Consider the following 24,813-nt stretch of genomic DNA (forward strand, 5'->3'; position numbering starts at 1 on the left):
AGGGTGTTCTCATGAGGATTTTCGCTGAATACAAATGGAGATGAAACTTTTAACATTTTCTAATCCATCCATTCTCTCTGGCAGTTAATCCATGTTGGGTCAGTGGTAGGAGGGTTGAGTTGGTGCGTTTTGGGAACCTACTGGACAGAATCTATCCGAGCCAGATATTTATTTATCTGACTAAATGTGAGGTGAGAAAATACATTCGTAAACTTCAATGGATCTTAACCGCTGCTGCACGGATTTATTTATTTAGGTTTTTCAAACCGGCAGTGGAAGGGGAGGAGATGGAGGCGTTTTCATCCAAACCTTGGATCCGGGTGCCAGTCACCCCTCATTTCTCTCCGACCTCGGTGGCAGCATGTGTGAACCCGAGCTGTGCGCAAACCTCCCTCTGACGTCTGCGCTGTACCCGCTTTTCTTTTGCTCTCACCTATCGCAGGTGTAACTTGGTCAGATCTCATTTTTAGGGCGCTCTCACATGGATCGGAGCTAAAATTACTCCCGCTTGAAGCTTGTGTAAAATGCGCCCAACGTGAGATCACCGGACGTTTTTCTTCGGTTTTAATCCAAAGGTCGAATCGTTGCAAGCATGAAGGTTTTGAGGATTCAATGTTTTCTTCTTTGCGTTTATTACTGCGCACAAGAAGGATTATCGGGGGATTTTAAGACGCATCTTAGGAGGAATTTACAATTCCAGGTAAGGATATATTTAAATTTTTATGCAACTTTCTGGAACACGCCCAGACTTGGTAACTAAAGGAGTAATTTACATCTCGTATAGGTTGTATAATATTTTCCCTGTGAAGGGTTTCCACCCTGCAGGTTGTTTATGTTTAAAGTCCCACCAATGCACAGGATATTTGGTAATGGACTGACACAGCACGGACTTGTGTGCAGAATTAACAGGAGGCAGAGCGTGCAATCCTGTGTACAGTGAGAGCATTTATTTCCAGTTCCACTTCCCCTTCATTCATTCATTCATGAATGGCTAATTCAACCTGTTTTGACATAAGATCTTGACCCAACCCTCATTTGCTCAGATTGGTGGCGCAATTAACCCAGTTTTGACCTAATTTATTGTGCAATTCAGCATTTCTTTAAAGCACTGATTCCCAAAAATGCGTAACACTAGATACCTGATGATTTTTTTGTTCTTTTCCAGAGAACAAAACGTCAAAGCAAACCAGCAAAACCAGTGGTGAGTTTCAACTGAGTTTACTGCTACACATGACACCAAATTAACCAAGAGGTCCAAGCTTTAAAGACATAAAGAGACGTTTCTTTAAAGACATAAAGAGACGTTTCTGGTACCTTGAGTCATGCCACTGTGGCTTTTACCTTCAGTTTGCTTCAGGGCTAACTAAGAAATTTCCTAGGAACATACAGTAATCTTGTCTGTGTAGCACAAACCACAGCGTTCTTAAATACCAGTGAGTTGGAGGCCTGGAGTGGCTGTCCTCCTCCTTAATGTCGCCTCGTAATGGAGTCATGTGGCCCGCACTAACCAGATCAGGCGCCAACGTCCCATAAGTAAACAAGGGAAGGGCACCAAAGTGATACGTCTCAGACTGGCACAGTTAGTTTAAGATAACAACACTGCTTCCTTTCTGCTTACTCCACTAAGACCTCTACCTGAACAGAGTCCATACTTGTCTAAAATCTGCTTTATTGAGTTGCAACACACTTAAATGGAGGAAGAAAAGCATGGAAAAAAATCTAATTTTAGTACAGGATTGCAAAATTGGGAAAATCTAAGTTGTTTTGCTAAAAACGTCAAGGTAACGGCTCAGTGGGAAAACGAGGGCATCGTCACACATTTTGTTTTAAAGAGTAAAACCCACAAGCCACATAATTGCTTTATACAGTGTAAGGAACTGGAAATGCAACTCCGTTTCAATGCTAGGTGCCAAACTTAACATTTCACTTGCAAGGTTACTATTACTCCTCAGACTTTTTCAGATTTGGGTACAACCACAAATTTTAATGTGTCTTACTGGGAGTATGGCCCAGCACACCTAAATGAAAAGTCAGATTGTGGTGTCCTTGACATGCAGTCAGGTTCTATTGAGTTCTGTTTGGCAGAGAGACATGGAAGATGCAGCATTTCTCAATCTAATCATCAACATTTTGCCCAATCATTTTTGCAAAAACAAAAATACTTGCACTTAGTCAGATTTGTTGGAGTGTTTGAACATCAACGTTTGAGTCTTTCTGCAGACTGGATTTAGGCCTGGACTTTGACCTAAACCATTGCAATGCAGTTCTGGTGACTGGAACTGATGGAAGGTGAACCTCATCACCACTTGTAGTCTCTAACTGGGTTTCTGGCTCTATCCACATGACTTTTTATGGGCTTCTCTCGGCACCACAAAGGTCAGATTTGTGGAGGAAAGCATGTTTCTCCATGGCATTGTTCAATATCATGGTGTTTAACTGCCATGGCTACTCAGCCTTGTAGTAGCAGCAAAACAATCGAGTCTGCAACCTTCGGTGAATTTCCAGTGTACTGCGAGGGGAATTTGATTAGATAGTGGTACCTGAACAATTGTTTTAAAAAGCACAGAAAGAACTAAATATGGATGTTAATTAGCATAAACAGCCAATGATAGATGTCTGTTTACATTGAGTTGTGGCATAAAATTTACACCATAGGTAAGCTTCATAGCGTCAAACTGCCACATTAATTACATATGTCACAGACAAAAGTTATCAATTAGGGAAAATTTAAAACCTCAACAAAGTTGACGCCTACAGGAAGGAATCATTTCCCAATATCTGAGTATACCAGGATCCAGTTCTGTTATATTCTTTCCATTTTCACTTTATGGATTAGCCAGTACTATGTACGGCTTAAAAAATGTGGGGTAATATTTAATAATATAATCAGATTTATTTAGGGGTGTAAGAATCAAGAGGAATACGACACTTTTAAAATTGTATTTGTTAAAAGCAAGTTTTCATTTCACTTTGCAATTATTTACTTATTTACTATTTATTGCTGATCTGTTATATAAAGTCCCAATAAATTTGCAGTTCTGACATAGAAATATATGTTAAAGCTCACAATACTTTTACAAGACACTAAATGCATCTTTGTTTTCCAAAGACATTGGCTCAGAATATTGTGTTTACATTCTGATAGATAAAAATCCTACTTTATTTTTAGTTTTTCTGTTGTCATGTGTGTGTTTTTGTGCCACCAGCTAAAGGTCACAGACTACCATGTCAGGTGTTCGGTGGTGTCTCGTTACGCTGTCACAACGATCCAGAGTTCGGTGTGGAACCAGATGCCCATCACTAAAGAGGCAGCGTTTGAGGTGGACCTGCCCTCGTCGGCGTTCATCTCCAACTTTACCATGTAAGATAACCAAAACAAATTCATCTTATCTGCATGTCTCAGCTCCTACTGCAAGTATTATTTATAAAACCCTTCCACAAACACATAAAAGTAGAGCATAAAAATTAAAACATGATAAATAAAAAAAAAACTGAAAACATACAAATATTTACAAACACTGTAATATTTAAAAAGACATTAGAATATTATTGAACAGTTTATTTTGGTAACTCAATAAGTGAAACACATTACAGAGATTAATTACGCACTAATTGATGTCTTCGAGTTTTTGTATTAATTTTTAAGATTTTCCTCTTATAGTTAATGAAAACACGACTTAAGATTTGAATAGAAGAAGAAGTTATCAGATTTGTTACTGCAGCTGTGCAGATGATACACAGCTCTACGTTATGATGTCACCATGTGACTGTGAACCAGTTCAAGAGCAGAAAAGATGCTTAGAACAAGTCAATATGCCACAGCTCTTTTCAGCTAAACAGAAAAAATCTAGAGTTATATTTAGACCTAAAGAGGAACGATCTGAGTCACAGCTTCAAAAATCATCAATACGCATCAAGAAGTTGGTCATTTCTCATGTATTTTGCTCTAAACAGGCATGTTTTTAGTCTTGATTTAAAGGAACTCAGTGTTTCAGCTGTTTTGCAGTTTTCTGGAAGTTTGTTCCAGACTTGTGGCTGTTTCTCCATGTTTGGTTCTGGTTCGGGGGATAGATAGCATATATTTATGTCACAAAGGGCCCTTAGGTTTCACAAATTGAGCTAAAATTCACATATTTCAAGTCTTCATAGCCACTCGGACTAAATTGAGACAGATATCAGAAATGTTCTTGATGACGGCCACAATCCAGAGATAAACGTTTGGATGAATGGCGTAAAGAACTTTGATTCCATTACTAAAAAGCCTGGCATCTATTCTATTTAAAAATGCTAAATATAAATAAAACAAACAAGTGGGCTTTGCTGGTTCTGGGAGCGGAAGCAGGTCAGGAGGAGGGGAAACCAGAAGCTGAATGAATACCAGGCTTTGTAAATGGAAGTCAGAAAGTTAACAGAGAAAATGACAGAGGTTGGCCCAGTCGCCCCTTTTTTCTCCCCACATCGTTTACTGAGGCAGCCTGCCAGTTTTCGTACACTTACTCCACACAAGCCTACATCTACTGTATACTACTACATGCATCGGTGGATGTAGACTTTGCATGTGGAGTCAATATTTTTAGGTATGTGTGAGCTTTTTTCCCATATTTTCACACACACAGGACCAAAACAGCCCTATCTCCAGATACCTTGAGGGAAATTAGTGTGGCAGACGCATTACGTTGGTTCTTTGGCATTTTTGTGTGTGAAACTAAGAAGTCTGTGTTCTGCGTGATGTTCAGTCATTTCCTCAGCCACTAAGCCAGCCACATGCATAAATACACCCGGCACACACACTTTCCACTCTCCGCTTATGTGATTTCTGCTCTGTGTCAAATAAGACCCAGTTTATTTTAGTTGCACCTTTTTGCTCATTAGAAATATTCACTTAAAAGACATGACCTTAAAGTGACACCCTGTCACATGACATCATAGATCTTCAGTCTTTTAGAACTGAGAGTATTTATAGCTCAACCTGAGAAGATCAAAGTTCCTCAAGGTTGTTTTTTTCCATTTAACCCTCATAAGGCATTGAATGTTTGCTTTACTAAACAAGAGGCAAAATAAAGTAAATCTCTCTCAAAAACTCACTTCAGTCCACTAAAAGTAACATAATCTGGCTACTGTACGTCACACAAAGAGCTGCTTCTTTCTCCTCTTCCCTCTATCCCACAGTGCCTCCAATGGTAAGGTGTATGTTGCCCAAGTGAAGGAAAGAGCGTCAGCCAGGAAAATTTACGACGCCGCTAAAAAGCAAGGAAAAACAGCYGGACTTGTCGCCACCAAGTTAGTTTTTTTTTTTTTTTTTAAACTTCTTGTGAGCAAAGAAATGTTCTTTACATCTTTGGTTTCATAGAGCTTCTTAAAAACTACCTGAACTTTTCACTTGCCTTATTCGTTTTGTCAATGCAGAGAAAGGGAAATCGAGAAGTTTCGTGTAGCAGTGAGCGTCCCATCGGGAACCCGGATGTCTTTTGTCCTGACCTACGAGGAATTGTTACCTCGTCGACTCGGCCGCTACGAGCTCAGTTTGGGTCTGAGGACCGGGCAGCCGGTGCAGAACCTCACGTTGGAAGTCAGCATAAATGAAAGGACGGGGATCAGTTTCATCAAAGCTCTTCCTCTGAAGACGAGTCGACTGCTGTCGAACTCTGCCCAGGGTACGACGCCAAGAAGTATAATTTAAAACAGTGAAAAATCACTGAATACTAGTTTTATATCACTTGGTATGTTGCCTAGTGTCCACTGTGTTTATGAGAATAAATTTAAAAAGTCTGGAAATTCAGACACCATAAAAAGATGGGAAATTTTTTATATATATATTCCAGGTAATAATAAATATATAATAATGCAATTAATTACTTGACAATCCGCAGGTTATTCCAAGACAAAATGTCACCAGCTTTGACTATAGATCCTTTCCAAAGAATGATTTTAGACACCTCACTTAGCATGTTAATTGTTAAAGTTCATGTAGTTATTGTTGCTATATTTTGTTTTACATGTTTTTCAGTCCAGTTGATTATAATATCTGAATCAAAACATTTACTTTTTCTTTAACAATTAACATAAATCTGTTGTTTTTTGTATACTTCAGGTTGAAATTAAACAATTTTAGCATCTAGAAACGACTARCTTGTTTTATTATTACCTGAAATATAACACTAAAAATCTATACAGATGCACTTCACCATAACCTCAGAAACTAAATTAGTTGAACGAAGATTACTTTCTATAACTGTATTTTAAGTGAAATATTAGTAAGAAAAAAAACAATCAGTAAAAATATAAATCTTTCCAAGTATGTTTTTAGATATTATATTTTAGGAGCACAGTTTGCCAATCATCAACGCTCAAATCTCCACTTTACACTTATTTTCTGTAAAAATAAGATTTCGATTATAGAGGGAAAAAAATTCAAGCTCTTTGCGCAAAATAGATTAAATTAGACCAAGATAAAGATTTTCATCTCATTCCTTTGTCACTTTCTGCTCCTGTCTGCATTTAATGGTGATCTATCAACATGCCTGATGAAGCACTGCTTTCCTCCAGGTGACTCCAGCCCTCCTGCCTCCACTCGGGTTGAGCAGAGCGATAATTGTGCTAGAATTTACTACAACCCAACTCTTCATCAGCAAACCAGCGCATCCCCCAAAGGGTTAAATGCAGACTTCATCATTCAGTATGATGTGGAGCTCAAAGACCTCTCGGGTGACGTTCAGGTCAGCTGCATCGTTCCACTTCTGGTTTGTCAAAGCCACTTGAATCTCACTAAATCTTTGACTTCTTACGCCCGTTAGGTGTATGATGGCTACTTTGTGCATTACTTTGCACCAAGAGGGCTTCCAGTGGTTCCCAAGGATATTATATTTGTCATAGATGTCAGTGGGTCTATGATAGGCACCAAGATAAAGCAGGTAAAGAGAAGAAAGCATCTGGAAGATGAAATACTTTCTCTAAAATAGCTTTACTTACTGTTTTTTCTGCTTAAGACAAAAGTGGGTCAATAACACCATTGATTTCTGTCAGTAGACCAAGCAGGCGATGAACACCATCCTTGGAGACCTTAGAGAAGGAGACCACTTTAACATCATCACCTTCTCAGATAAGGTTCACACTTGGAAGAAAGGTCGAACAGTGCGAGCAACTCGGCAGAACGTGCGAGAGGCCAAAGAGTTTGTGAGGAGAATTAATGCAGAAGGATGTGAGTGGAAATTTTATCCTTTGCATCAAATGTATGTTGTTTTTGTGCCAATAAAACTGATTTGTGTTGACTTTACTGTCGAATCAGGGACGAATATCAACGCAGCTCTTCTATCTGCTGCCCAGCTTGTTAACCCGTCATCCTCTGGATCCTCCAGCCGCCCTGCATCCCAGCGGGTTCCCCTGGTTATCTTTCTGACAGATGGGGAAGCGACCACTGGAGTGACATCTGGTGACGCCATCCTTAATAACGCCAAGAAGGCATTGGGCTCGGTTACTCTGTTTGGCATTGCCTTTGGCGATGACGCGGACTTCCTTCTCCTAAGACGCCTGGCTTTGGAGAACCGAGGTGTGGCCAGGATGGTGTATGAGGAAGCAGATGCAGCTTTGCAACTGAAGGGTTTCTATGATGAAGTGGCCAACCCTTTGCTGTCAGACGTCCAGCTTTCCTACATGGACGATCAGGCGTTTGATGTCACCCATACCCTGTTCCCAAACTACTTCCAAGGCTCGGAGTTAGTTGTGGCAGGAAGGGTAAAACCTGGAGTCAAAGACTTAAAGGTGTCGGTCTCAGCAACCGATTCAAAGCATAACATAAGCCTGGAAGATAATGTGCTTATTTCCAGTGCAAAAGAAAATGGGAGCAGAGGTTTTTTAAACTGTTCAGGAGAGTTGGAAGGAGTGTCCAACTTTGTGCGTCGTCTCTGGGCATATTTCACCATCAAAGAGCTACTACTGGGCAAACTCAATGCAACTGACCCTGCAACTCAAAGGTTACTGGCAGAGAAAGCCACCAACCTCTCCCTCAAATATAACTTTGTGACCCCAGTCACTTCTTTGGTTGTTGTAAAGCCAGATGCAGATGAAGCAGCTCAGCCATTGACCACTGTGAAACCCACAACTACTGGCACCACCACCACCACCACAGCAACAACAACAACAACAGTGCGCCCCATCGAAATGTTAACCACTAGAGTTCCCAGAAAGCCCAGCCTTAGGTTAGCCAAACCACACCCTCCTCAACAACCTGCAAGTAAACAGAAAACGAAGCCTTTGCCAGTGTCTCTGGCTAAAACAAAGGCTCCTCCAGCCAAAAAAACAGCCATAAACCCAAGTCCCAGGCCTATCAAAACTGCCCCAGCAACAATCTCTGGAAAAAAACTTGCTACCTCCCAGGATGATCCAAAAACACCCCTTCATTCTCCAAAGTTATCCACTTCTCTTCTAAATGCTCTAAAAACCGCACAGCCTCCTGCTCCTGGCAAAACGACCATTATCCCAACGACAACAGCTATGCAAACATTGGATACCAGCACTTCACCACACCTCACTTCATCCAGAACCGACCCTGCAGCTGGAACAAGGAGAACCAGTCCTGGGAAACCATCAGGGCCATTTTCAGAGGTGGGGAACCGCACCAAGTCTGYCCCAGATCTTCATCAGTCTGAAACTCCTGTAGCCACACTGCGCTCGCCCACCCCGGCCTCACCGCCAGACGTTGGACACAACAGCTCAAATCTAGACGTTGACACCAGTCTGAGCATTGCCACCCTGGTGTTGGGGACCTTTGCTCCCATGCCCGGCGTTACAGAAGGACCAGGACTGTGGGAAGCAGCTGGACTTCTGGGTAAGTAACACAGTAGCTGCGTTTCCATTGACCAAGTCATTGCGTAACTTAACATTTTGATAATATTGGAAACACGCTGAAATAAAAAATAAAAAACTCTTCCATAAAAATGTTTTGGCGCGAGGACACGTCTTTTTTTGGCCGTATCAAAATTGGTTTATTTTGGAAAACTGCAATGGAAASGCTGATCACAAACCAGATGTTCCCACTGGCGCAAACGTTTTCACACGTGAGTTTAATTGCGTTTCTTGTTTAATGGAAACACTGCAGTTGGGGAAGTTGTTTTTTCGACATTAGCGGACTGCTTAGAGTTTTACGAACATTTGTGATGGAAATGCTGCCACTGTCTGCCGTTTCTCCGACTTCCCGACAAAATGAAATTCAGTCAAATCAAAGAATCATTATGGATGAATGGATGGAGTGAATGCTGGTTTTCATATTTAATTCAAAATAAATCCTCTCTTTCTCCCCTAGATGTCTCTACCTCCATTCAAAGTGAAGAAGGTACATTTCATTTGCCTCCTGATCTATTTGGTTATTTTTATTTAGTTGTTCATTTGTCGTTTGCTCCTCCTGCTTTCTTCTATTCAAACGAAATTGGTGTCAAACGTTTATGCTACATTTTGTTTGTGCTGATGTCATTTTCAAGGTATTACTAAATGTTTCAAGGGGTCACCAAAKGTCAACCATCCATTTTGTAAATATAGCTGAGCTAGTTGACCTTTGATTACCTCTGGAAAGATTTAATATTAGTATCTTTAAAATGAGAGCGGCACAAATCAATTTGTTAAATTTGAAGAAGGTGGGGAAACCAACTTCACTCAGGTTTTATGAACCTATTTCTAATTTGTAAAACCTGCYTGTGATCGAGAATTTAACTAATTTCTGCTCTTTTCTTTCTGAATAGATCTGAATCTTGTTACAGGTATGGGTAACAACTCTTCATTTGAAAATAAAATCTCTTCACATAAGCAGTGGAAGTGATTATTTTTTGTTTTTTAATGACTCCTTCTATTTGCCAGATTTTGATGCAACATATAATTATGACTACGATATCAGCTACGACACCTGTAAGTTAGTTGTTTTTTTATTTGGTAAAACAAATCTGATGTTTTACGTTAAAAACATTCCTGTGTTTTCTCAGGGGACGACAGCAGTGATTCATTTGGTGAGTATTTCGAAGGAGAGTGTAATTCATAGTRGTGCCGTTCTCTGCAATAGAAGTCCTGTCATTGGTTTCAGTGCTTGGGAGTGAGGAGGACTGTCCTTTAGTTGAATGTCTTGTCCTTTTAGAACCTCAGTCCAGACTGAACTCTGTGAGACTCTTCTCCTCATCAGGTCAGGATTTATTTATTATTTTAAATCACAAAGTCGTGATGTCTGGCTTTGTTTAGCTGCTGGATTCTCTGTTGTAGTGGATGGAGATCCTCATTTTGTGGTCCAACTTCCAAAGTTGCACCAGGATCTGTGTTTCACTGTGGACGGCAGAGCCAACGACGTTCTCAGACTTCTGGAGGATCCAGAGCGAGGTAAGCATTTGATTCAATTGCTAACATTTGATTATTCTAACGATTAATCGAGTAAACATTTTTAGATTCTTTTCATTAAACCACATAAACATATTTTATACATGGTTAAAAATGCAAAAATTACATGTTTTATACACGTTTTAGTGCCTAAAATGCATTTCCATAGCATTCCTTTAGTGAACGCTTGATCATTTGAAGCAAAGGATGCATCTGCAGCTAAAGAATACTTCAACATGTGTGCAATATTACACTTATATATGTAATTTGTATATGGTTATCTGCACGCACCAATATTTAACACTTAGGTTGGAGTAGCTGTTAGCATATAAGCAATTTCCCTTTGAGGATCAATAAAGTATTTTCTATTTTATGTGGAAAGGCTCATCCCTTTCTCCTTGACTTAACATTAATAATTAGACATAAACAGGTGCTTTGTAAGAATTATTATATACCTTTGGTTAGAATTTGAACCAGGTAAAGCTAAAACTAGGCCACATGAGTTCAGGGTAGAACATATTTACAGGCAAAGTTTTTTTTATCTTAAATGCAAAATGCAGAGACGTACACAGACATTCTGGGGCTCCAGTGGCAAAAAAAGGCAGCTTGTGCATCACACTGACCCACCAGCTTCTTTAGCAATATGAGGATTTTTTAAAGGCACTACTTGAACATTATATGTAGTTACCTATTTCTGATCAGTCATGTGCTCTCTTGAGTCACACACAATACACTGAAAATAATAAAAAATTTCAGAAGGGCACCTTTTTGTCCAGAGGAAAAGGAGCCGGTGCTGTAGCACCTCCTAGTGCCTATTTTGGAGTTTACAGAGGGTGCATGTTGCTCTTCCAGGTATCATTGTGGACGGTCACCTGATGGGAGCTCTACCAAAGCCTGGAGCAGAAGGCCGTTCCCGAACGTACTTCGACCGGCTCACCATCTCATTACCGGCTGGCAGTTCGGCTGACATCATGATCACCTTGACGCTGGATGGGGTGGTAGTGGATGGGGAAGGAAGGGAGACCCTCCCCACCAATCAGCAGGGATCTGTGACCAGGCAGGGCGTGACTGTGACCGTGGACAACCATCAGAGCTGCTGGATCGAGCTGGCGAAAGGGGTGCGCTTCCTGGTGCTGTTCCATCACTACAAACACCCCAACTTCCTGCAGATGGCTCACCTGGGGTTTTACATCACAGATGGAAGGGGGCTGTCAAGGTCGACCCAAGGCCTTCTGGGTAAGCAGGAGATCTTAAAATTTTCCTTTTTATACATTGTGTTGAGTTGCAGAATCTTTGGTTTTGGTAACATTATTGCTTCTTGGTGAAAGATAGCTGGTGAGGAACTCATCCAGGGTTAAGTTTTAACTTCAACAACATCCATCCATCCATTTATCACTACAAAAACACAAAATCTTACCAAGTATTTTTGGTCAGTATCTGTTGCACTGGCAGATTATTTGATTTATAACACGAGAAAAATGTCTTATGAATGAAATTAGGGCCAGGTTAAAGGAAAAAAGAGAAATATGAGAATAAAGTCATAATAATATGAGAATGAAGTCATAATATTTAGATAAAGTCATAAGATTACCTGCATAAAGTTGCAGTAGTATTATCAGAATAAAGTCATAATAATGAGAATAAAGTTGTAATAATATGAGAATAACATCATAATGTTACAAGAATAAAATTGTAGTATTGCCAGACAAAAGTCATAATCTTATGACTTTATTGTGATAATTTTACTTATTTTATTTTTCTTTGCCTGCCTGCAAAAACCTGYGTGAGTTATGAAAACTAAAACTTAACATGATGAAGAAGCTGATGGAGGCTAAATTAACGAGGACTTTTTGTTTGCTTGTCTTTTGTCAACCAGTTTGCTAGAACTACAAATCCCAGGACATATACGCCACTGGCACAAAAACATTGATATTCTGAGCATTTGTAAGATTTTAATAGGTCTAAAAGTAAAATTTATTAAAGTTATGACTTTTTAAGACTTTGAAGAAACCCTCTGTGTTTATTTCACTGTTACTTAAAACCTTAAATTATAATTTCATGGGGAGGAAATGTAGTTACAGTTAATTATTGCTCCTCTTTTTCTGCCTGCAGGCCAGTTTCAGCACTCTGACATGACTGTAACCGTGACAACCAATCGTCACCCCAAAAACAAAGACGGGGTTCAAGCGAGGGGAATCCTGAGGTGGGCAGCACAGCAGATGGACGTGACTTTACAGGACAAGTCGRTGAAAGACTCAGTGCAAAAGCGCCACCTGGGCAAATGCTGGGTGGTTCCCAAGGCGGAGATCGAGAGACTGCTGAGTCACTCCTATGAGAGTTACGTGGTGAACAATATGTAACCCAAGCCGAGTCCGCTCCACCTGTTGCTGGCCCACAGCATGGCTCAGGTACCAGGACGCACACAAAGGACGGAGCTGACTGGGAGTCCGCWGGATAAAAACGACAGACACAGAGGCGGTTGTGAAACAGGAAGGGCTGGGTGGCGCAGCTTGGAGGCAGAAAGAAGAAGTTAGGAAAATAATAGTTAAAATCTACAGTTACTCAAATAGAGAACTGAACAGAGGCTCTTTATCTCTCCCTGGATTCACTTTGTGTCCGTAACAGAGACTCGATGTGCTTCTGGTCGCTTGGCAACAACAGATCATCTATTTATGCAGCCGCTTTGAAAGTTATTTATTGGAATGATCTTATATGGCATTTTACAATGGCACAATGGGTCTATTGCAGATAGGAAAAACAAAGTACATTTCTGATAAAAAACATTTTCTAGATTATGAGTTGATTTTCAAGTCAAAAATGTGCTAAAAGTCTCAGAAATTTTCTACAAAACAAAAGGAAATTTCGGAGTTTGTAAAGTTGAAAATTTGCTAGAAAAAAACTCAGAAATTTCCATTTTTGAAACTCAGAAATATTCCACGTCAAAAAGTTTTAGATTTTTGAAATTCTGACCTTTTCCTGTTTTTTTTTTATACATCAATAACATTTCTGAGATAAATCCCTCAAAATTTTGTAGGTTTTTTTTCTAGCAATTTTTTCACTTTTCAAATAGAAATTTCCTTGTTTTTTTAGAAAAAAATTTGAGTTCAATCTTAACATTTTAGGGGTTTTTTTGTCAGAAATTTACTCCATTTTTTTATCTACAGTGGTCCTAATACGCTGCAGTATTCCTTTCTGTCTAAATCATATGTAATTTTTTAAAAAGCATCACTCCTCTTAAGCTGTTCAGTCCAATTGTATAAGGTCTTGTATGTATGTGAAATTATATTATTCCCAGAAAATGAAAAAGAAATCTGAGGCACTTTTTCCAGGTTTGCCATGTGCTTTTTATTTTTCTATCATTTCATTTCATAGTTTAATTGGTTTTATTTGTTACACAAGACATTAGGTATTGTTCACATACTAGTGATCAAACAAGGACAGTAAGTTTTCTACTACTCAGCCTGGACTATTTTGTCAATTTTCGAGGGATGTTGTTGATAGTGGTTTTCAAAGGCCATACTGGATGAAAATAAAAACAGCAACACCACACAAGGCTTCTGTTCTCGGTAAATAAAAAAGGAGAGGATGGTGAGAGAGAGGGAACAACAGGTAAACAATATTCCAGTTTTCTTCAGGTGACGTTTCACACATGAAGCTGAACGGTGCACAGTGTGAATTCAAGGCTGAGGTTGAGTTTTCCTTCCACCAAAACATCAGAGGAACGCTAACGACATAACATTAAATCATGGAATGATCACGTGATAAGGTAAACGACATATGACACAGCAAATAAACAAATTAGAGCAACACAATTTTAAAATGAGTCAGCATTTGACGTCGGCAAGAATTTAAATAAATACATTGTAAGGATAAGACACAGAGATGAGATTAGTTTGGAGTTGGAAGAGGGTTGGTGGTGGGCGGTAAATTGAGATGAAGCCGCTTTTCTAGCAAATGACGGCAGCAGCCTGTCTGTTTCCTCTTAGTTGTATGATAAAACCCTTAAACTGGTATGAAACAAAACAATTTCCCTTCAGCTCTGCACTCTCTGCTGATGTGAACTTTAATCGTCGCCAATAACAAAAAAGACCAATTTTGGCACAAGACTGACCTGCAAACAACGTTCTGAGTTAAAACAAAGCAGCCGATTTTTCTGATGGTGTCCATGCGTCGGAGACGGACCGGACGTTAAGGCTAAATAAAAGCAACTCGGTTCGTTCAGAATGGGTCGCACGTGTGACTGCGTCTACGCTACAATGTCCTCCTTCCACCTAACATCTAGAAAGGGAACAACGTCAAACACAAGGGGTCAAACAACCGAGACAAGACGGGGTGGTTCCACCTAGAGCTGAAATTTCAGTCTTCATCTTCAAAACCCCGCAAAGAAACCCAACAACATTCCCAACATTCAGTCTTTCCTTCATGCCACATTCCAGTCTATTCCTATTTCACTTCTTCGAAGGCCATTATTCCCCCAAAAAAGATTCACAAACCAACGTCTGGTCTTTGTTTTCCACAAATTCCCTTTTTTTTTTTTTTTTTTTTTAAGTTCGACTTGAAGACCACAGTTTCTACCTCTGCTCTGTAAACTTCATAACTTCAGCCAGTGAAATGTGCACCCATTATATAGAAATAAACTCTTTAATAATTTAACAAGTTAGAAAGTATTCAGTTTCAAAACGGTTGTTACATAACTCGGACAAAGAAAAGTGTTTTTTGTTTTTTCGTTTTTTCATGTAGAGGGGTTGGAGGGCGACAGGTATAGCCACTGATTAACTTGCCTGCTTGCACTGAGAACACAACAGCGTTGCAAAAGTGAGCACTACCAGTTGACAGAACAGCCCATTTATATGCCTGTTTGGATCACATTTAAGTTTTCGCCAAAAAAAGGAGCGGCGTCTGTTTTAAGTCACGCAGGTAAAAGACGGGGGAGTGAAAGCAGGGTTGATGGGAGCGGTCCGGTCCTTAAACCGCTGAGTTGATCCAGTCTATGTACAATAACTACTGTGTAAAAGATGCATGCATGCCAACTGGAGGTGACCCTGCGAGAGGATTTTACGTTAAGCTCAGACCTGCCAAACAGCGAGAGCCTGATATGAGAATGACGGACAAAAACGGACTGAAATGTTCTGAAAATCTGCAACAAGTCAAAAACTCACCCCTAATGACGAAGCTGAAGTTATGGTTATACTGTATATTTCACAACTGAAAGAAAGACCTACTCAACCCTGCTTTTCTGTGTCAGAGGAAGGGAGTGTTTGAAAAGCATGTATGTGTTTTTGTCTGTGAGCGAATTTCATTGAGAGTGGAGAGAGGGAGGAAGAGAAAAGAAAAGGAGGCAGACGCCGTCTCTCGGCTCCTTTTCCGCCTTCGCTTCTTTTTTCTGCTCCCAGAAACCCCTCGGACCGCCCTCACTGCTCGTCCTCCCCAAACACGTCGTTCTGTTTGCGCTTCATGTTCTCAAAGTCAAAGTCGGTCCCGGTCATGCGCTTGTAGATGTCCTTGATGTCGTTGCAAGTGGTCTCGAAGTGAGTCGTGGCATCGTAGGACCTCGAGGCGAAGACCTGGAAGAAAACGGTGAGAATTGGCGACAATTTATCATTTTATCTCTGATTTTCAAAAATCTTTTTTTTTTTTTTACAAATTTCTGACAGCATTTCTTTTTAAAATTATTGTACTTGAGGATTTTAAGGTAGAAAGTGACAAAGCAGCAAAATACAGTGCTTTATCTCATATAATACAAAAAAAGCTGTTTCTACAACAGTCATTGGTAGAGTTGGGCGGTAACTGGTTGCATTTACGTCAGTTGGGTTGCTAGGTAACGGCCTGGCCTTTGCTGGGGTTGCTAGGTAACGAGCACTGCCCACTGTGGGGGCCTCAGAAACTTGGAGAGAAGATGAGAAAAAAAAATATTGATCCCTTAAATCTTTTAAATCTTCAATGTATCTGTTGTTTAATTAATCATGTTTAAATACAGAGTTGGGTAGTAACTAGTTAATTTTACTTGATCATTTGTCTATAACGATATATATTGTTATTGATTTATTGCCCTTTCCTAACAAGTACTTTAATTAGCCCAAACATCAAGACATTCAGGCATATTTTCTGTTTATTTGAGCTAATAATAATTTGAGTACTTGTCGGCACTAATACAGAATTCAATATTTATATGTACTGAAAAAAATTAATAAATGAGCCCTCTGAAAGAAAACATGATGGTTAAAAAGAAAATCACATTGCCCTATTACACTTTTTATATATATATGTGACACTACTTGATATTTAACAAAACCATGCTTTATTTGTTCACATTTAGACCTGCATAAAGAGTGTTTGTAGACACACTAACACACCAAAAACATTAAGAAACAACGTTTAAGCAGCTTAAGCTAATGAACTGATGCTAACGCAGCACTAGCTTAGCACTAAGACTGAGGCAGCAGCTGTTTGGAGCTGAAAGCAGTTTTGACAAAATGCTGGTGCCTAAGAAGCTGTTTTATTTTGCATTTTTACTTTCGCTTTTGAAATCATTTGCATGATGAAATATTAGAAAAAAGGGGAAACTCCAGCACACTGCTCAGCTAGCAGTGGAAATACATTATGCAGTTGCAGAAGTCTGCAATGCAAAATATCTGACCCCTGGAAGTTTAAAAGTGACCTGTTGTGCTTCATTAAAGAGGTCTGCACGATGTACAAAACATGTTCATTAAATTTTTTTTTTCCGCAAAATCATTTTTCCACAATGAGCTGCACAATTATGCAATCATAGATCTTTGAAAAGCATTAGTAGAGCCTCCAGCACAACTGACAAGAATGCAACAAGTAGCTTCTGAATGATAAGCCAACAACAGAACACTTGTCTTTTCCAGTAGCCATTGTACAGCGCAGAGAGTGGTAAAACCAGCTGCCTGAAAGTGCTGGAAGTCTGTTTGGGGTCACATGTTGGGTTCCGCTGAGGTTGCTAGGTAACGGACAGCGCTTGCTGATTTGTGATGTTACATTCCAGAAGTTTTTGAAACGAATCATTTTCCAGACACCAAAAAATATTAACTTAGCGCTTAGGCTGTTTTTAGAAGCCGCAGAAACCCAAATGGAAGTACAGAAATGTGCTAAATGTGAAATTTACATAATACATGCAATTTAACAACGTGAATTCAAAGAGAATATTCACTAAGGCATGAAGGTAATGTAATAGTTTGAAGATAAATACATGAATGTTGGAACATTTCACAACAAAGATCTTTTGTTTTATTAGCATATTAACCAAAAACAACATATAAGAGGGAAATAACTTACCTGGCTCTCAGTGCCGTCGTCTGTGGGCTCATAAAGGTCACTAATAGCCACAAACCTGAGGAAAAAGAAACAGTAAATGCTATATTTTTGCTAATTATCAAAACGTTTCCTATAGATGCCGGGTTGTTAAAGCACAAAAGCACAAAGTGTCGGCACTGACTTTTGATCGATGGGCTCCAGGAGCTCCAAGGCCGGTTCGATCTCAGCCTCGGGTTCGCTGGTCTCCACTGTGGTGCTGACGATGGCTATGTACTTCCCCTGGGCCGCCACGTTGTGAGCGTAAGAGATCATGCAGACGTAGATGTCTGGTCAATAAAAACAAAAAAGTCAAGCAGAATCCMTTTAGACCTGGTTTAGGTCATTTGTCCACTTAAACATTCAGACTTTTTTAACAAAGGTGCCTCCATTTTGGCTGATTACATTGAGTATAACTTGAAATAAGTTTAATCACATTTTGCGTCAATTATTACATAATGTTGTTTTACTGATGTCTTAATACATTTTAAAACCTGCTTTTATTACGTTATTACACAATGCGACATTGCAGATTTTTAACTGTATTTTTAAGATGACAGAAAAGAATCTACCTCTGGTAAACATGTGCCGTTTAATCAAACTTAATCCGATCCTGTAGTTGAGAAATGCTCACCAGAGTTGCGGTTGACCTGATTCTGAGGGATGATGATCTGGCAGGAGTTGGCGTCGTTGGTGTTCTTGATGGGGTGGCTCAGGATGCAGATGACACGGATCACCTGGCCCGCCTTACGGACGCGGTCCGGGATGTAGCTGGGGTCACAGATGAGCTGCTTGCACCGAGCCACCTGGAGACAGCAGGAGAGAAACGCACACAGCAYGTTTAAAGACACTTATTGTTATCACATRAATAATAACATACCCCCGCTGTCATACCTCGCCTTCTGACTTCACTCCAATCACTTTGCCACCCTCCATTACGATGTCATCTACAGGCTTGTTCAGCATGTAGGTTCCTCCGTAGATTGCGCTCAGCCTAACAGACGAATTAAATCAAATTCAATTAAATTTTTTCAACTTTACTGTTTTTTACAGACATAAATTAAAACAATTAATTCTTATGTTACTACAAAAGCATAATTTCACACATCCTTCAATCTGGGTACATTAATTCAGTTAATTCAATTAAGTTAACTGTTTTCAACAAACTTATATTCCACTGGTTTTCTATGGGATTGAAAAGGACTAAGCAGCTCAGACATGAAATCTGATTCTTTTACTAGGTAACTATTTCTGTGTTGATTGGCCAAATGTTTTGTTTAACTAATCAGTTACAGAAACTATTTTCAGTAAGAACAAAGTTTTCAKAACTGCTGAATTAGAAAAAAAAAAACTGTCCCATTGTATCAAATGTCCTCTGCTGTATCTGACTGTGGATCYTGCGTACTTTCCGCACATTTATTATTTTTTTCTAGAGTATTTGTAGCYCAAAACTTCAATCTTCAATCTCTGTACTCCCACCAGCCCTGTTTAATCTGCTTCAGTCAAACTCCGGTCCGCTTGCCTGGAAAGTCCGGTTCATTTCGGGAGGTGTGAATGAGCAATCAACCTCTGATCGGGACCAAAAATGTGAACTCTAGTTTGCCTAAAAATCTTGGCCTCGGTTCAGTTGGCGCAGTTTGAATGTGTTTGTAAACGCCAAGAGAACCGCAGATCRCTCCAAAAGCAGGAAGTGGACAGCAGCGCATGGMATTCTGGGTAAATAAATWCAACAAAAACAAACACGCAAGTCTAKCACTGGCGGGAGAAATCGCTCATAGTCTTTTTACCAGCGACAAAAGAGAAATCCTCCAACCAGTAAAATCGTTACTCCAGTTTTGTTTACATCTGGTGAAGGAGGAAGTTGTGTTCAGTTTCTTCTTCTGAGGTTTTCATGTAGTTTCCTTCAGTAATTCTTGGTGYAGCGCCACCACAGGCAAGGASGGGAACAATAATTGTGCAACTGGTGATRTGTTAAAAATAACTTCTTTACTTAGCAGTGTCTCTTTCTCCAATAAATGTATTAAAGCTAAAGGCTTGATTTTAAGGGTGAAATTATGCAATAAAAGTTGAACAAGCTTTTTTCTCCTCTGTACAGAAAGTTTGACTAAATAATGAGAAATAATTTAAAAACCTGGCAAATCCCTGCGGCAGCTCCCCCAGACCGTACAGCGGGTAGAGGTAGGGGCTCTTTCCATAACGCGCCAGAGATTCGCTGTACAGTTTGATACGATTGATCGTCTCCAAACAGGGAACGTCAAGATAGCTGGATGCAGATACAAAACAATCAAGTGAATCTTTAAATTAAATTCATGAAATATTTGTACTTCTTTTCACATTTCTTTTTTCCCACTCTTACTCATCTGTCCGGTAGAGGGCCAGGGCGTGGCCAGTGAAGTCGATGACATCCTGGCCCAGGTCAAACTTCTTGTAGACGTCCCTCATGGTGGTGGTTTTAGGGTCAACCCCCTCAAAGGTCTTGGGGTCGTTCTCGTCAAAATTGGCCACAAAGACCAAAAACTTCCGAAACCTTCTCTTCTCGAACATTCCCATCAGATCTACACGTTAAAATAAGACGATTCATCTCAAAATGTACCAAGAAACTATGAAAAACGAGAGCAGCTCTTTGTGAATTTGTATCCGAGGAGTTTTGCGGGTCTTACTGGAAGCCAGTGCCTCCGTCTCGGTTGACGGCACCTTGTAGATTTTTCCTCCTTTGTAGACGAAGCTTCCCTCCACCACTTTAAAGTCCAGGTACCGAGTCACTTCTGTGTATAGCAGCATCTTCACAAGCTGACCTAAAATACACACACTCGTTCTTTGAATCTTTCACTGCAAAAACACAAAGTTTTACCAAGGTATTTTTGGCTTAATTTCAAATATGCAATTATTTCAGTACACTTGAAATAATTTTTCAGCAATGATTCCTTAATATTTATTAAAAAGTGTTAGTTCTACTGGTAGATTACTGCACTTGAAATATAAGAAAAATGTCTTGTTTTRAGTAAAATTATCTTCTATTAGTACTTTTTAAAATACATTTTTAAGGAATTATTTACTCAAATYTAAATCCAATATCTTCCTGCAATGTTACCATTGACCTACTTTTGACTTATTTCAAGTGCACTAAAAAACTAGACCAAAAATACTTGTTCAGATTTTCTTATCATCTCATTTTATCTTATGTTTGTGATATTTAAGGTTCTACATTGACCTTGAAACGTTTATTATCCCTTGGATAACAGGAAGCCTCACCATATTTTAATGAGACTTTAAGCAGAACGACCAACAACAAAACGCCACATGATTGCGAAACAGGAAGTAGGTGAAGAATGGTTTTCAAATGGATCAAAGAGCTGAAAACTGCGACATGAACAGGCCTGTCGCAATAAGCAATAAATCAATTAATCACATGATAAATGAAAACAAGCTCAATAATTTCCATTACCATGATTTATTGTTTTTGTCTTTCTACCAAAACCTGGATGATAAAAGTCTTTGGTCTCAACTAACACATTTTTTGAAGGGTGATTTTGTTTACAGACACTTCATAATTAATTGTTGTTTGARTTGTTTTRTTTATTTACTTTCGATATTTAAAATGTTTTWCAGTTCCAGTGTTAAGCGTTCATTAAAATTTAAAATTTAGTGATGTTTGAGATTCTATTCTTGCCATTACTATTATATTACATGAAAATAGCCTCAAAATAACAACATTATTGTTTATTTTAATAACTTCTGGGACAATTTATTGTCCAGGAAACCTTATTAATGTGACAGATTCATGATCCATCGTTCATTACAGTTACAGGTGGAAGTCTTTACCGACTTTAAACATATTTTCACAATAACTCAGTGTCAGGAAAATTGGACGGAGAACAACTGTGCACATCAAATTTCACAGTCTTAATTGAATTTCGGTCTGGACTTTGACTGGACCGTTCAAATATATGAACACTTTACCCTCATTGTGCTTCTTTCTGTTGGAAATCCCAATAAGAAGATAAAGTTTGTGACTGTGACGTGGACAAAATGTGGAAAAGTTTAATGCAGTATATTTAAGCTGAYACTGACCATTAGCCATGAGGAACTTGGGGATGAGATCAACGTTCCAGTCCCTTCCTCTGCCCATTGACTCCGGTGGGCTATCAGGGAGAGTAAAGCGCTTGTAAAGCTGCAGGACACGAAAGAGAAAAAGCAAATTAAATCAACTCTTAAGAATTAACAAAAACGTGATAAACGAATTCTTTCAATATGATTTGCTGTCCGCCGTACCTCTTCCAGCGGTGTAATGGAAGAGCTTTCCCCACCGTAGTAAGGGTTCCTGTCCATGTGCAGAACCTTCTTCCCATTCACAGACATGATCCCAGACAGAATGCATTCCTGCATGAAACATTTAAACACCAGAAAACACTCAGAAAACAAACAACCAGAGATCCACGAACAAAAGCCAACAGGTTTATAGAAAGTGCACCATCACAACCAGAACACAACTGCTACGCTGTTACTGCAAACTTGTATAAAAAAATGCATTTTGATGTTCAATATCAAAAATAAATAATAGAATTTGTCTTCAAACGAGCAAAAACAATGACGATAACCATTATTAGCACTAATCATTTCACCCCAACATAAATGTTTCAGTCCTAATCTTTACATCCAAAAAGGAGCTGAGTGTTACGGGACACCTCACACTAACCGCAAATTATTTCAAACACACCACAAGAAATGTTTATATTCTGYTTAATCTACTGTAGAGAAATGTGATCAGAGTTGATCCAAAGTATTAAATAACTCTGTAATTGTTTAGTCACCCTGCTGGCACAGGATAAGTTTATGTTGTATGTATATTTAGTTATTTTATTGCTACTTTACACATTTCTACTGTGTTTCATGACCTCCAGACATATTTTTTTTGTTGATCAATAACTAATAATCTAGTCTTTRACTCCTCTTCTCTGACTCTCCAGCATTTGTAATAATTTTGGTCGGTGCAATTGGAAAAACGGCTGCAAATGAAGTTCTGCTAGGAGCTACTTGCAATCTGGTAATAATAAATATATATAAATAAATCTTTAGTAAATATTCGTCCATCAATCTTTTATACAAACACAATCAAATTATGTCATTTTTGATCATTTCAAACCTCAAAATGGTCAAAAAGTTGAAAATGTTACACACATACAAGCAAAATATATAAGTTAAGTAAATAGGGAAGAAAGTATTATTATTATTATTATTATTATTATTATTATTATTATTATTATTATTAACAACTACTAAATAACTAAAACAATTTCACTGGCCCTGGATTTGTTACAGGTAAAATATAATGGCTCTTTGAATTATTTATGCTATAAATTATTTAATAAATGGGAATTTTTTTAAGTTTAGAGGATTTTACATAAAATCATGAAATAAATGTAATCATTTCCAGACGCAAAATGGTCAAAAATCAAAGCAGAAACTTTTACATGGATACATGCAAAATAATAAGTGAATAGGAAACTAACTTTTATTATTATTTAAAATAACTAGTATTAAAAAACCAACAATGTAACAAGATATATTGGGTCTTTGGATTATGTATGTTATAAATAACTAAGGAAAGGGATATTTTTTACTTAAGTTTAAAGGACTTTACATAAAATAAATGAAATTGTGGACAACTCTGACCATATTAGAAAAAAACTGTCTTCAGTCAGAGGCTTCTTCAAATTCACTGTAATACAAACTGCTACAGGAGAACCATCACTATCAATTAATAACTATTTGAACATTTTGAACTAATGAGTTACAAACACATTAAATTGAATTTGAAGGTTATCATGATCTATAGAAAGTTAATATTAATATTAATAACTTGCTTAATTATGTTTTAGATACSGTGTTTATTAAGTGAATTAACTCTAATCACATCTTATTAAATAGTTTTTTAAATATACTTTTTATTTTCTTTATTAAAAGTATTGTTATTATTATTTTAGATAATATATAAATAAATGTTAGAGAGGCGTGTGACACATTRAACCTACCTAACTAAATATTTGCTGCCATAGCTGCAAATACAAACATGAAACGATCACATCTTYCTGCCCGGCGTGTTTCTGTCGCAGTGCGTGTTTAGTGAAAGTAAAGCCGTGAATAAAAAGCTGTGCTATAAGGCCTGCGCCAACCCCAGGATGGAGGCCTGTCTATGCAAAGAGAACCATGACACACTGAAGGGTTACGCCTAAAAGATGCTACAGGGCGTAACACAACACTGAGCACAGTCTGCAGCCGAAATAATAAGAAAAAATATTGTTTAAAAAATCACCCAGCTGACTCTGAGATCTGCGGGCTTCTTGGTGACAGACGAGGAGCTCARTTGTAGTTTTATTTAGCGATATTTCTAATGCGCAAATCCAAACACAATTATCTGATGTCACAGCGCACAATTGCAGCTGAGGCTTTCACTCCAGAAACGGTAGCAGGCCTGATCTCTGTCTCTGTGTGTGGAGGGAGGGGGGGAAGGAAATCATTTAAAAAGTTCACAAACTCTGTGTTTATTTGTCTCTACTCACTGTGAGTCCGGTGCCCAAAACGATCACATCATATTCCTCATCCATGTTGTATCACCGCCTCTCCCGTCTCGCCCTCTTTTTTTCAGCCTTGGGAAATGAAAGGGTGCTGAAGGAAATAATGCCAGTGGGTCCACACAAAAAAAAGCTGAGAAATAAAATTCCTGTTTTCTCTCAGGCGTGGCTGCTTTAAAAGGCTCTTCAGCGGTACGTGTTATTTATTAATCATTGGGCATTAATGATCAATGGGGAATTCAGCCCACACTGTCACCGGCGGAGACGACCAAAGATGGCCCTGTCCGTGGAGCGATACAGAACAATGTCACTGCGCGTCGGGAAATAGTGCGCATCCTCCTCTCTCTCCCATCTTCCCATAGACGTAGCGAAGCAGAGACGATGCGTCAGCGCGTCCGCCATATTGTGAGTGGAACGTTCGCCTTGGAAAGCAACATTTACGTTTCAAATGATTTTGCTGAATTAATTTATGTACAATATATGTTCTGTGTAGTCCAAATGTCAATTAGACAATGCTTCAAAAAATATATAAAGAATCATTAAATTGTATGTTTTTCTTATCACTTTTATTTACTAATTA

At 38.8% G+C, this 24,813-nt stretch overlaps 2 protein-coding genes across 4 annotated transcripts; one reads left to right on the forward strand and one right to left on the reverse strand.

Moving 5' to 3' along the window:
* Positions 1 to 6: 6 nt before the first annotated feature.
* Positions 7 to 13,255, forward strand: itih6 (inter-alpha-trypsin inhibitor heavy chain family member 6). Of its 3 annotated transcripts, none has more exons than XM_008414582.2 (17): positions 7 to 700; positions 1,166 to 1,201; positions 3,207 to 3,361; positions 5,170 to 5,280; positions 5,407 to 5,654; positions 6,547 to 6,716; positions 6,795 to 6,911; positions 7,027 to 7,198; positions 7,286 to 8,824; positions 9,299 to 9,328; positions 9,732 to 9,749; positions 9,847 to 9,894; positions 9,969 to 9,992; positions 10,067 to 10,162; positions 10,240 to 10,353; positions 11,203 to 11,586; positions 12,463 to 13,255. In XM_008414582.2, exons 1-17 carry the CDS (start codon positions 593 to 595, stop codon positions 12,708 to 12,710), a joined length of 3,618 nt encoding a protein of 1,205 aa, XP_008412804.1. In that variant the 5' UTR covers positions 7 to 592; the 3' UTR covers positions 12,711 to 13,255. The 3 variants fall into 3 exon arrangements, with proteins under 3 accessions (XP_008412804.1, XP_008412805.1, XP_008412806.1); XM_008414584.2 differs by having other exon boundaries at positions 8 to 700; positions 10,118 to 10,162; XM_008414583.2 differs by lacking the exon at positions 1,166 to 1,201.
* Positions 13,256 to 13,670: 415 nt separating this feature from the next.
* On the reverse strand, positions 13,671 to 24,532 carry gdi1 (GDP dissociation inhibitor 1). The gene is made up of 11 exons (XM_008414581.2): positions 24,222 to 24,532; positions 21,934 to 22,041; positions 21,733 to 21,832; positions 20,322 to 20,456; positions 20,018 to 20,216; positions 19,793 to 19,924; positions 18,556 to 18,655; positions 18,296 to 18,467; positions 17,807 to 17,951; positions 17,647 to 17,701; positions 13,671 to 15,914 (listed from the first exon to the last, which is right to left on the reverse strand). Exons 1-11 carry the CDS (start codon positions 24,264 to 24,266, stop codon positions 15,762 to 15,764), a joined length of 1,344 nt encoding a protein of 447 aa, XP_008412803.1. The 5' UTR covers positions 24,267 to 24,532; the 3' UTR covers positions 13,671 to 15,761.
* Positions 24,533 to 24,813: the final 281 nt, after the last annotated feature.

The sequence above is a fragment of the Poecilia reticulata genome, linkage group LG7, assembly GCF_000633615.1.
Source record: "Poecilia reticulata strain Guanapo linkage group LG7, Guppy_female_1.0+MT, whole genome shotgun sequence".
Classification (NCBI taxonomy): Eukaryota; Metazoa; Chordata; class Actinopteri; order Cyprinodontiformes; family Poeciliidae; genus Poecilia; species Poecilia reticulata.